This window comes from Pygocentrus nattereri, chromosome 9 (assembly GCF_015220715.1).
Source record: "Pygocentrus nattereri isolate fPygNat1 chromosome 9, fPygNat1.pri, whole genome shotgun sequence".
NCBI classification, from domain to species: domain Eukaryota; kingdom Metazoa; phylum Chordata; class Actinopteri; order Characiformes; family Serrasalmidae; genus Pygocentrus; species Pygocentrus nattereri.
The window spans coordinates 28,214,933-28,228,956 of NC_051219.1; the positions used below are offsets into that span (position 1 = coordinate 28,214,933).

The 14,024-nt window shown below is 37.9% G+C and overlaps 1 protein-coding gene across 4 annotated transcripts; it reads left to right on the forward strand.

Moving 5' to 3' along the window:
* The first annotated feature begins 210 nt into the window (after positions 1-210).
* On the forward strand, positions 211-9,876 carry mybl2a (v-myb avian myeloblastosis viral oncogene homolog-like 2a). Of its 4 annotated transcripts, none has more exons than XM_037540981.1 (9): positions 211-486; positions 2,155-2,251; positions 3,444-3,515; positions 3,611-3,703; positions 4,376-4,596; positions 5,286-5,442; positions 5,549-5,608; positions 6,003-6,101; positions 7,173-9,876. In XM_037540981.1, the coding sequence occupies exons 1-9, from the start codon at positions 464-466 to the stop codon at positions 9,054-9,056; spliced, it is 2,706 nt and encodes a 901-aa protein (XP_037396878.1). In that variant the 5' UTR covers positions 211-463; the 3' UTR covers positions 9,057-9,876. The 4 variants fall into 4 exon arrangements, with proteins under 4 accessions (XP_037396878.1, XP_037396877.1, XP_037396880.1 ...); XM_037540980.1 differs by lacking the exon at positions 211-486 and adding an exon at positions 531-605; XM_037540983.1 differs by lacking the exon at positions 211-486 and adding an exon at positions 675-874.
* Positions 9,877-14,024: the final 4,148 nt, after the last annotated feature.

Consider the following 14,024-nt stretch of genomic DNA (forward strand, 5'->3'; position numbering starts at 1 on the left):
TAAAGCAATATCTAAATAAAACCTTATTATGGTTATTATTACTGTTAGTGTTATTATTAATAATATAAATAATAATAGCAATAATATTAATGTAGAACATATACTACTGGCAAGTCAAGGAGAGAGAGAGAGAGAGAGAGATATATATATATTGCGCACTTTCAACGCTACTTTGACGCGCATTAATGCGGCCCGGATCTGAGCGGTAAAACGCGATTTGCAGTTGAAAGTTGGGCGCGCGAGAGGAAAAGCAACAGTGAGCTCTACAGAGAAGAGAGAGTGAGCGACAGTATCGGGGAGAAACCCAAACTAACGGAACTAATACAGCTGCAGACAACAGCGCTCACATTCGCATAATGCCGTGTCTGAACGGGCGGGTCCAGGCTCGAGTTTAATTGTTTTGAAGTCCGTTGATAAAACACTGCAGTTGGAGACTCCGGGAGGACCCCGAGGAGGAAACGTCATGTCTGCGGTGCCGGAACGCAGGTAAACAATCAAATAATAAACATTAAACTGGCGTTGCTAGGAAACGAACCAATCCAAAGAACTGTTACTCAACCGCCAAAAACAGGCATGTATGGGGAAAACGCACAAGAAGACGGCAGGTATGGCTAGAAAACAAAAAAACAGGCACAGCTCCGGTTGTCTAAGGCTGTTACCGTTAGCTTCTAACGTTAGCTGCTGCTAACTCGGCTAACGCTTAGCCGTCCCTTACTTTCAATTGTAGCTTAGCTTAGCCTAGCCTAGCTGGCAAACTCCAGCAGAACTAACCTACCTACTGTTATTAAAACGTCGAAATGTGACATTCCTGCCGCAGCGCGACACAGTGCGCTGTATTACAGTCAGCTCGCATCGCTGTCTGTGGAATTACTCGGTAACGGCTTTCTTTTCCGTTGGCTTCTAACTTGGGCGGTTTAAAGGAAAACACAACGCGCGCCTCAGTTTAAAAACAGCAGTTCGCGCTCCGCCCGTTACAAGCAGGCTAACGGAAAGCTAACCGAACCGCGCTGCAAGTAATGAAGGTGTAAACCGCTCAGACATTATTAGCAGGTAATTACGACGCAGTATCTGCTTCCCGGGACATAAAAATGCTGAGAATTAATATACATTTGAAAGTCACGTGCTGCTGAAGAGTTAAACTAACTTTTTGCCCAGTGGCCAAAGTTCTAACGTCCTCTCATTACTGTCGTTAGGAACTGGTAGAACAAGCAAGAAGCTAACGAAGTTAGCATGCTAACCGTTTTATCGAATATTTCGTGCATTTCAGCCAGTTCAGTCGGTTATTCCACTCACTAAAGCTTAGGAAAACCGTGACTTAGATCAGTTTATGTGCAGCTGAACCACTAAAACACTAACTGCCCTGTTTTCACACCCCCACGTCAGGCTTTTGGGTACTTAGCTAGTTAGTTAGATATTGTAGTTTTATTAAAAACGTGTCAATGGGAAAATAGTATTAGTATTCATTATCCGACTGAGCTCAAAATACCCTCCAGAATAATATCTGCTGCCTTTCTGTTGTTTTTGTTGGTCCGAACAATTGGGCCGTTAAAAACGGTCTTTATATTATGCAGATTATATAGCTATAGCCAACGTTATATTTAAAAAGTTACAAATTAGCCAGTAAGTGTGATCATCCAGAGGTGACATGTTGATTTTTAATAAGATGTGACCACAAATGAATAGTGAGGCCACTTAATTGTATTAATTTGTAGCGTCAAAACGTTATATTAATTTGAGGCTGTGCCTTATTAAAAATAGTCACCATGGGCTCTGTACAGTATTCTGTTTCATCCTCAGTAAAAATCAGAGAAAATGTTATTGATAATTAAACTATATTGAAACACATGTGCATGTGAAAAGTTTGAGTAAAGATGTTTCTGAAAACAAGCTATGATTTGTTTTCCTTGGCCAGTGTTGGCAGATAATATTACCAGATTTAGCACCTGTATTAATATGCTAACGTTAGAGACTGCTATTTATTTATTTTCATTTTATGCAGCTTATATTACATATACTTATTTGGTTATTTATGAAATGCTAAACTTAATAATGATTCATAATCTGGAACATCTATTACTGTCTAATAATAATGATGATGATAATAATAATAATAGCATAGGTATCCTGTATTACTGTCATTTAATCTGTTTTCAGCTTGATGGATGAATCCGGAGAACTTCATTTTAAATCAGAAGCCCTGCCAGAACAACGTGGTATTGAAAAGTTAAAGGCCAAATGGACTCAAGAAGAAGTGAGTAAGCAGTGGGTTTTTCAGGACGATTGAATTTTACTTCAAACATTTCCTATAATCATAGGAGATATGAGCAGATAACAGATGATATTGCTGTTGGGAAGCGGTACAGTACTCCTATAAATAGAACATGGCTATGTTCACACTTGCCAGGCCAAAGTAGCACAAATATAATTTTTTATTTTTGCATTTATGTAACACAGTTCTGATTTTTTCAGAGCTGTGTGGACAAGTCTGACCCACTTTTCATACTTTGTCCTAGATTGGATGCATATCCAATTTATGGCCTTGTGAACTGAATGAGAACATTCAAATCAGAATTTATGTGTGTTTTTTGTTTTTTCCTTTTTTTTCCTTCTTTTCTTCATTGCACGTGCGCCATCATTCAGTGTTTACAAGGCAGCAGTGCCTAGCCTGAAGTCAGTGCAAAATTGTCTAGTAATGAACAGCTCAGAGCAAATTGTTTTTGTAATGCAGGCTTGTTCTGCTGGTTAGCTTGTTGTTTATGACTCATGTGGTTCATTTATGTGACGTTATTGCTAAGGATGTGTGCGGGTTAATTTAGAGCACATGTTTGCTCACATTAATAACAGATTTGAGTCACTTACCTACATGAGTGTAGACCACCGAGTTAGAAACATAAGATCTGACCTAAAAATTTAAATTGACTAATGAGGCATGTAATGTATATGTAGCCTGTGAAACATGTTTTTAAAGAAATTATTTTGTAAGTTGTATTTATGTAAAGGCCACAGCAGTACATACTAGAGATGAGGAATGTTTGTACATTTGAATAGTTGAATTATGTGCACGCAAAGTCACAAGTGTCACCAGCTGAAAGTGCTGATCATTAAAAAAAAAGTTTAAGGACAAATAATGTCTGACAAATATGGACATGTTGAAATTACTCACATCATCAGTGTGGCGGGTGTCATTTTTTAATGGAAACCTTTTCACGTTTTTATAGATTTGAAAAACTAAGTTTTTTTTTTTCTTTCTAATGTAAGACAGTACACAAAAATTATTTCTCTACTGGACATTGACAAACAGCAAATTTGCTTTTAGATTTCATGATTCATGTTGCATGTGTGATATGTTTTATCAACCAATGATATCCCTTTCATTTCTTTTGTACAGTTGAAGCCTGCACAACCTAATGTTTGTTTGCTTTTTTACTTTTTTCTGCATGTAGGATGACAATCTCATATCATTGGTCCAGAAATTTGGCTCTAATAAGTGGGATTATATTGCTGGCTGCTTACCTGTAAGTAGAAAATTCTTTAAGAGGAAATCAGCATGCATGATTGGACATCAGCCTTTGAAGTGAAAGCCTTTACCAAAATGGTAATGTCTCTGTAGGGCCGCAGTGAGCAGGAGTGTAAGTACCGTTTCACAGCTGTTCTGGACCCAAACCTGATAAAGGGAACTTGGACTAAGGAAGAAGATAACAAGGTGGTACACTTCATTCTGATAAAACTAAAATCTGGAGATAAATGCGATCTCCACATGACTTTTGAGGCTCTGCAGCAAATAACAGAAGTCAATAGTGACCTATTAAAACCTAAAAATCCAAAGGCAGTGAATGTTCATCGTCCATTGTCGTTATGCCTTAGAAAATATTCCTATAATTTCATAACATATAGTGTTTAACTGTAAAGATTTGCATGTGGTTTCCAGATACTGGAAATAATTTTAAAGACACATAGATATTGCAGAATAACAGTGAACAACTATATGTAGGCTTCAGTTAATGTACCGCTGTTGTGAGAACAAAACCTTGTATCTCCATTTTTGATGTTTTTCAGTTTTTGACTTAATTTGAAAATGCCTGTTGCTCTTTACATTGTATGTAAATTTCATGATGAATGGACTAAAAGGAATGACCTAAAATGACTTGGAAATAAATTCTGGTTCCATGACTGAACTTAAAAATAAAGTAGATTTTTACTTTTCTTGTAAAGTTACCATTTTGGAGATACAAGGTTTTGTTCAGTTTTGAGTTCCAATGCATTTGTTCAAACACATTTGTCTGTCATTACAGTTTTTTGTGATAGCAAAAAGAAATGACCTGAATGGTAATAGTGAGTTGATTTATCTATATAATAAAACCTTTGTCTTTTGTAGCTTATTGAATTAGTGACAAAGTTTGGAGACAAGAAGTGGGCCAAGATTGCCAAGCATTTAAAAGGTCGCAGGGGGAAACAGTGCAGAGAACGGTGGCATAATCATCTGGACCCTTCAGTGAATAAAACATCATGGACCATAGAAGAAGATCTCATCATCTGCGGTGCCCACAAAAGGCTAGGAAATCGATGGGCCAAAATTGCCAGGCTCCTCCCTGGAAGGTATGTTTTAAATTTGTCTGTCTGTTGGTATCTGCAAATTAATATCACCGTGCTTAGACAATATATATCACAGTATTTTTGTTCTTGAGTTTGGTAATGGGAAACAGATACAGTGCATTCAAAAATGCTGTCAAAAATGTTAAATGATTTTATTTTTATTCTAAAATGCAATTAAACAGACAGCTCTTACGGACTCATGGCATTGCCAAAACTCTAAGCCACTGTCCCTCAACAGCTGTCTCTATTTTAATAAAAATAAGCTTTTTCACCACCTTCATTAGGTTTAATATTTTACTTTGTAATATAGGCAGTAGCTGTCATATTGTTTGTGTTTTTTAATACATATTCTATGCTTCTTAGACACATTTTAAACATGGTGGTGCATAGGAAAATGAGTACAGATTTTCCTCTCCCTTCTGTTTGACTGCAATTTGACTTTCAGCTGGTTATACAAACAGTTTTACAGTTGGCAAAAGTATGGCAGGTGATAATGCATCAGGTGGCTAATCAGTTTTGCTGTGATAACGTATGGGCAACAGTTATGGATGTTATCAGGAATATAGAAAAAGATGCATTGTTGTAAAGAAACTGCACACTGATATGTAGTATCATATTTTGTGTACAGTTGATATTTGTGTGAATTGTTTTGCATCCTCCATTTATACTGATTTTATTTATATGTGTAACAGGACAGATAACTCTATCAAGAATCGCTGGTATTCAACCCTCAAGCGCAAACTAGACTCTGGTGCTTTGGTGATGGAGGATGCTGCTTTGGCTGCTGTGGAACAATCTATACAAGAGAAAGAAGATGAAGCTCCTCCTCCCCCTGTAAAGCAGATCAAGGTTTGCCATTTCGATTTGATGACAGGCCTGGTTATATTACTGTTTTAAGTCTTTTTCTTGTATGTGAATAAATGATTTATTACTAATATATGCATTGTGCTTTCAGGTGGATGCTGATTCTTGTGATGGTGAGGCATCAGATGTCACAGCAGATATTCCTGAGCATGTAAGGGATCTCTATTGATTGCAAACTACCATAAAAAATATATATACAAATTTAAATGCAGCTCATTTAGTAATCGTATAAATAATTGTGTGATTACATAATTGCTTTAGATTAGTACAACAGCACTTTGTGTTGTTTAAATAATTAATTTTTGTCAGAGTAGATGTTTTCAGTAGTGTTATTCTTGTCATTAATGTGGCTAAGTTTACATCTGTGAAGCAACTAGTACTGAAATAACTCATAGTGTGGGAAAGGAGGGAAGCATCATAAACTGGTGTCGTAGTCATACCTCAAACTGATGCCGTAACGTGATATGCCTCCAATTTGTGGAAAGAAACTGATTGTTCATTCTTAAAGTTAAAAAATGTTCTTTAATGTATGTTACCCATTCTAGACAATGCAGACCACACTAGAGTCTCCTAAGGAAAGTTTGCAAAATTTCTGTTGCGATGTTGTTTTGGGGTCTGATCCGGTGATGGACATACCTGGGCAGGTAAGCAAATTAGGGCTTCCTTAAATTATATTTGAATCTTATTTGTGCCATCTATACTTTTCATCTGTTAGCTGTCCGTAGTAATTGTATGTTTGGCCTGCATCATTTAATTAATGATTTATTTGAGTGATATTGTTTTGGAGATTATTAGTTGCATTTCAGTACATGGTAAAACAAGTTCCACTCTTCAGTATAGTTCTAATTGCATTTGAAAACAGTTACTGAAGTTATGTACATAATTTTTCTGCAGTACATTTTAGTACATAGCAGTCATAGCACAAACAAGAAAAATGGATTGGTTCGTATACTCATTTGCTAGTTAGTAGCGTTTGTACTTAAACACTCTTGATTTTGTGATGCAAACCAGGATTTATCTCATAGAGGACAAACTGTCGAGGACATTGTGATTTTAATAAATTTGAGTTCAGTAGTTTTCATACAGACAGTCACTTAGCAATGGGAGTATGATGACCACATCCTAAGGAGTGTGGGTTCTGCTTTACTAGACAGTGAGGCATGCAGTACAAGGAAATGAAAGAGAAGCAGTGACTGAGTGAATGGAGAAATGCAGGATCAAGGGAGAGCAGAGCAGGTAATGGAGAATGAGTGAAACAACCAGAAAGCATATATAGAAACCAATTACAGTGAGGAGATCCTGCAACCTAGCTGTCAAAGAGAGGTCACCAACTGATTATCCAGTGTGCTAGAGCAGGGAAAACATTCAAATCTGCAGGGCTTTTCACGACAGGACCACATGAGGCAGCATCTAAAAAAAAAAAGTTTGCAGACAACATATTTAAAATAAAATAAAAAATAAATAAATAAAAAGTTTTTTTGTAATGAAGGCAGGAATCAAGGAATGAAGGCTGCTTTGTCAGTATTAATTATTATGGTATTTTTGAAGGAAAAAACAAAACTAAACAGAATCATTACTTCTCACAGACGTACAATGTAAAGGCATGCACAAAATGTTCTAAAATGAGTAATTATGCATTAAATGTTTATTTGTACCGTTATGTATATTTAAATCTGTTTAAATGCTTAATAGAAAATCTCAACCTTTCCTTGCAGTTAAAAAACTTAAGAGATTCTGGAGTTGGAGTCCACAGAAGAAAACGGAAGCTGAAAATTAGCAAGCAGATGTCCAAAGGAGCTGTCTCTCCAGGTCTTGACTTTAAAATTGACAACAACAGTAGTTCTCCCACTAGTTCGACTTCCAGTTTTAGCGGCACAATGCATTCTCGACAGAAAACTTTCACAGATGCAGTGCTACAAATGATCTCCGAAGACATGCTGCCTCTTAACTTCGTTGAAGGATCTGGATTCCGGAACTTCATGGCTGCAATTGGTCCTCAGTTCCCAAAACTTTCTCAGCGTAGTGTGGGGCTAAGGCTTTATGAGGAGGTGGAGAAGACGGTTAAGCCAAATCTGATTAAACAACTGAGGGACTGTATTGCTGTGAGCGGAGGACACGGAACTGTCCACGTCACTGCAGATATTTGGGCCAGTGAATATGCTGATCCTGTTCTTGCTGTTCAGCTGCATTTTCTTGATGATAACTGGAATGTTCACAGGCCTACAGTTGCCTTTCGCCAATTAAGTGGGAAGAATTTGAATGTCATGGTTACAAGAGAGCTGGAGGCTGTTCTTCTAAGCTATGGGCTATTTCACCACAACATTGGTTACATCATTGCACATGAGGCCAAGAACACCATCGCTACACATGATGTTTTCTGTGACTACAAGATAATGCATTCTGTACAGAAGAATGACCCTGATGAAGATGAATTATTAGACTTCCTTGATGATCAAGTCTCTGTAGAGGATTTCTCTGAAATCCTGTTAGGTACACATGTGGATTGCATTACCAGCCTTCTGAACTTGGTGATCAAGGATGCGCTAAAGATCTCCAGGTCTGCAGAGTATGCACTCTCTCAGGCACAAGATATAGTGGCATTTTTTCGCCGCAGTGCCTATTGGAATGAAGTTCTTGTGAGGGAATGCAAACTCTCTCTTGCAAGTCCTCATAACTACAGTAGCTACAGTTGGAACTCCACTTTTGCTACCATTCGCAAACTCATGCAGGAGTTTGCTTGGGGCTCTGTGATGGCCTTGCTCGCCCAAGCTCGCAAAGAGGCAACTGACTCTACCGTTTCTCCGCCAATAATCCATGTCATGCGCGAACAAGTGGTAGACATCTTTGGCTTATTGGAGCCTTTTGAGGAGGCTATCCAGGTACTTCATTCAGATGGTGTCACATTCTCCCTAGTTATTCCATCCCTTATTGGTCTTGATAAAACCCTTGAGGCCAAAGCTACGAGTTATAACCACTTCTGCAAAGCCCTTCGCTCAGGCCTTCATGACTACTTCCAACCTCTGATTATGCAGAGAGATTTCATCCTAGCCACAGTCCTGGACCCACGTATTAAGCTGCAGCCCTTTGATGATGGCACACAGCATGCTAAAGGTACCACACTCGCACCACCTACAAAGTACTGGGCTTGTTCAGTTCTAGAAACTGCGATGAGTGAAACTAACATGTGGATTCCAGTTGAGGAGGGCAGCGCGAAACTAGATCACGATGATGAGGCTGCTGCAGAAGCTGCCAGCTTGGGCAACATCAAGTCAAAGAAGATCTTCAGTTTTATGCAGCCTGCTGCAAAAGCAATAAAGGTCTCCGAGCTGGATGTGTATATCTCTGAACCTTTGTTGGATGGAGGTGCTTCCATCGAAGCATTTTGGAGAGAAGCTTCACGCTTCCCACAGCTACAGAGTATTTGCCACAGACTTTTGGCTGTCCCAGCCTGTACGGGAGGATTTAAACGTCTCTTTCCCCTGGCAGCATGTATAGTTCGGGCACGAAGGAGCCGGCTGCCTCAGCACACTACAGAACGACTGTTACTGTATAAAGAGTGCCTGAAGTTAAGGAGTGGAAGAAATGGCACTGGACAGTAACGTGACATATGTGATTTCTTGTTTCTGAATTCAGCCACATTTTTGTACATACTCCATATCTTTTAAACTTTAGAGATGTTAGCTGCGAGGTTTTGTGAGTTGCAGCTAAGTACAGACAGTTATGAGATTTGTCTGATGTTAACATTTATGCTTGACAAACAAGTGCTGTCTTTGTGTTACAGCACAATGCATTTTACTCATGATCGTAATACTTTATTGGCATTGAAGATGTTATGTAGAAGTTATGTAGTAGTGTATTACATTAGTCATATAATAACAGGTTTATGCCAGTGCAAGCTATATTACTGCCATATGTACAGCTGTTATCCTCTGATATTCTAAAGGATATACCACAGAGTAGAAGTAATTTAAATTCATATAGAATTCATTCTTTGATTGGCCTTCTTGTAATCTCATTCTTTTCCCCAATAACTTCCAAGAGTTCTCATTAGTGTTGACTTGTTCTTGCAAAATCAGACCTACCTCTTCTTTAAGTGTACTTAACATGCCACAGTTTGCCTTTAGATGGATTTTATGTGAGAATCAATTTTCTTGTGTCATTAAACTGAATTGACATTTGCTACATAACAAAAAATAAACAACTGTGCTTTAGGTCCTTCTTGTTTTCTTGGCTTGATAGTGACTAATTTGAGTTTAAACCCTTATGGCCAGCAGCTATCGGTGTGTATTGGTGTCCGTTCCTCACTCCTATAACTGAAAATAACTCAGTTTCATTGTTTTTCATATTTTTGCTGACTAATAAACAGTAATAAGTGTGAAAATTTAAAAAGCCTGCAATTAGATGAAATCTCAGAAGTAATGCCACCTGTTGCTCAGAGCTGAACAGCATAGCAAGCTGGTCCTTGTTTTAAGTGTTTAACAAATTGTGGAAGGTCTATCATTGTAAACTAATTTGTATTTTTACGTGTGTGTGTGTTTTCTTCTTGAAATATGCTTTTTTTTATAATGAGGTTGTTTAAAACTCAAATCTTGAAGTACTGCAACAGAAGGTTCTTTGTACTTGAAGGGAAATTCGGCAGTCTTCCTGAATTCAGCCATTGAGATTTAAACAAAATCATTCAGAGTGGTTTGATGTTAAATGGTATATCGTAGAGAAAACTGCCGACTCTTTACCGATTTCTGGTGGTGGTGATAGGAACCAGGGGTTGTTATGTCTACCATTACAATATGGTACAATATTACAAACCATTTTCTATTTAAGTTTCTGTGAGGCATTCGCAATTCAGACACCTGGTTCCGGTCACCACCACTGTTAACAGGTATGTCTTGGGCAAGTTTCTGTAAAATGGTGCATTCACATCGAACCATTCTGTTTAGATTTGAACCATTTAATTTAGCAGACAATTAAAAACCCTTTTCACACTGGATTCCACTTGTAAGGAAGAGGGATGTGTGCCTTTCTGAGTACATGTTTAAAAGGAAAGGAATACACTTTTTCCTTAATTCCACTTTAATCCATTATGATTAGTTCTTAGTGACTGTTCACTGCTTTTTCTTCTCTTCTACACACTTAAAAAGGTGGTTCTTCAAGGGTTCTTTAGTAAGGGGAATGGTTCAATTTAGAATCGTAAGATCTATACAGAACCAGCCATTGCTTAAGTGGTTCTTTGGATGGTGAAATGGTCCTTTAAACCGATGAACAATGTGTTGCATGTGGTTCCATATAGAACCTTTTTGATAATGGTTCTGTTATTACTATACTCTTAAAAAAGATGGTGCTTCAAAGGTTTTTTCTGAGTAAAGAAAATGTTTCTTCGGATTGATGGAAAATGTGCTATAAACTGTTCTGTACAGAACCTTTTTGAAAGATGTTCTATACAGCACCCAAAAGGGTTCTACTGTTACAAGCTTGACACCATAACAATGGAAGAACCTTCCTGGGTGCTATATAGAACCCCTGTAAAAGGTTCTGTGCAATACAGTCATTCTCTATCAGTCTGAAGAACCATGTCATGTTGCAGAGAACCCTGTATGAAGAACCCTCTTTAAAGTGTGTGTCAAGTTTGTAACAACTGACGAAGCCTTTCTGGTGCTTTATAGAACCAAATGCAACACATTCTTCAATCTGAAGAACAGTTTCACCAGGCAGAGATGCCTTTAAGTAGGCAAATGGTTCAACTCGTGGTTCTAAACATAAATATTGCTTTTATTGAACCCTTGAAGAACATTGTAGTCATACTTTATCTAAGCAGAACTCTTGAGTTTTTTTAGCTATCTAGCACAAGCTATCACTTTCAGTACGCTTTATCCAGGGCTGTAGGAGGCGGTGTGGACGTGCTGGTTGTTTAAAGGGGGATGAAGAGCCGAGGAAGAGGAGATATTTGCCCCGTTAGCATGGGTACCGCCGCTGTCAGCGCGAGCTCAATACTCTGCTTGCTTGTGCATTTAATCGTTTTTGCCTGGTATGAGTTCACCCTGAGGGCATCCCGGTGCTCGATCATACGGGGGTCGGTTTAATTGAACCTTTATCAGTCTGTTGAGTGACGTTAGCCAGTCAACAGGCAACCTTACAATAACGAAACTGGCTTCCTCTGCAGCCGCTTGTTCGAACTTTCCCGTTCCACCTTAAATGGTGCAGCGGTTACATTCTGGCGCCTGTTGCACCTTTTAAGGTATAACGGGAAAATCTGAATAAGAAGCTGACTTCAGCTTCGTCTTAGAATAGTGGTTTACAATCCTGAACTGTACATTTTATGGTTCTCTAATAAACCTGCCTGAACTCACCTGCCGACCTGCTCGACCTCTACTCATTCTGCAATTTTCCCCTGGGATCAATAAAGGAATCTGAATCTGAATCTGAATCTGAATTATCTCATTATGAGTCTTTCTCTAACGAGCCGAATCTTTGAGTCGGCTCTTTGAAGTGGACGTTGGGATCCGACTCACGAGGATCCGATTCAAATTCTCTACCAATTTGAAGAACCGTTTCACCTTGAAAACGTTTAAGCATGAATTGGTTCTACCCTCTTAAACAAGACGGTGCTTCAGGGGTTCTTTTAGTAAATAAAATGGTTCTATATAGAACCATGAACACTCAAAGAAACCTTTGCATGATTAAACGCCTCTTTGCATCATGAGAGGGTTCTTCAAGTTGATGGAAACTGTGCATGAATGTGCTGTTGACAGCACCCAAAAGGCGTTTTCTATCGTTATAAGCTCGGCACCGTAACAATAGAGAACCCATTTGGGTGCTATATAGAACTGTTTTCAAAAAGCTTTTATATAGAACTTTCTACAGCATGTTCTCCATCAATCTGAAGAACCCTTTCATGACACATAGAACCCTTTGAGTGTTCATGGTTTTATATAGCACCATTTTCTTTACTAAAGAACCCTTGAAGCACTATCTTATTTAAGAGTGTAGAACTCATGGTTATACATAGAGCCATTGCCTTTATTAAAGAACCCTTCAGAAACATCTTTTTTTAAGTACTTTCTTTTTGTCATAAATGAGTTTTGTCTAGAGTGAAAACAGTAAGATTATCATTAGTGACTGTGACATAATGCAGAATTAAGTCATTATTTTGTCCTTATAAAGAAAATCTGTAGCTGTAGCTGAGATAAAATTCCTGCGTCAAAAACTACAGCATAAACAGATAAAAAGGGGAAAAAAGACATTTATACTTCACAGTGCTATGCAAAAGGTTTGGCTTCCCTGGTCAAGTCAGGTTTTGTTGACATAAAAATAGGTTAGAACAGCTTTCTGCATATTTAAAGCACTACTGCTGTTTTTTTGCTTAACATAGCTTATAATAACAAAAATTAAACAAAAATTGGAAAAAGTGAATTTTTATGGCACATTTTGTGTTTTTTTTTTTTTTTTTATGTTATTCCCCAGTTTATAAACAGAAATTGTATCCTAAAATTAGCAGAAAATGCCATATAAATGTGTTCTCTGTAGAGGACGGTTCACTTCTTTTCACTTAGAAAATTAACGAGAGATATAATTTGACTGGAGGTGTTCAAACTTTTGCATGCGACTGTATGTCATATCCTGTGGCAATAGGCTTTCTTAGCTCTGTGAGCTTTTACTTAGCTTTTGTTTGAGAAATAAAACAAAATATGAAAAAAGGAGTTTCATGGTGTCTACACTTCATCATTACGTGAAGCTGTTATGCCTACGGGTCAGTGACCCACAACCGGTAACTATTTAACCTTCAGCAGGTGTAAAAGGTTACTGAGGGAATAGATTTATGAGATAAACGCTTCCTAATTAAATCATTATTACACTTCTTGTCTACTATATCTACTCCATTTAAAGAAATAATGTAATCATTTAAGGAAAAAGCATCTGAAATCTTGTAATTACCTTTAAGTAAGCAAAGAAGACCATCAGGAATAGATTCACATACCCTTTTAAAATCAATTCTTGAACCAATAGTTCCAAATTCAGAATTCAGGGTATGAGATAAAATTGATTATCGTTGAGTAACTGGTGAATGAACAAAATGTTATTTTTAAACTACATATGTAAGAAGAGTGATTTTCCCTTATTGATAAGACGCAGTTGGTCTTCAGTGATAACAGAGAGGGGAAAAGTTCAGCTCTTCACCAGCTTCTTGTTCGAATTTTCCTGTTCCACCTTAAATGGTGTTGCAGTTACATTCTGGCGCTTCAGGCGTCTATACTACTGGACTATTTAAGGTGGAACGGGAAAATTAGCTTGCTAGCTACTGAGACATTAGCGTGCTATTAGTGATTTTTTTATGCTTGTTATGAAGAAAACGACCATAATAATTTGAAACGAAATTAAACTAAGATAATATAGTGGTTATCGTCATTTTTAATGGAGAAAATACATTCGTGGGTTTTTTTGGTCGATCGCGCAGCCATCTTGTCGGTTTTTCTTTTTTTCCTAATAGGCCCTAACATTTCACCCTACTCCTCCATCTCAACAAAAATGGGGACACCCTACCCCTAGACGTGAAAACAGAGGGCTAAGGGCTA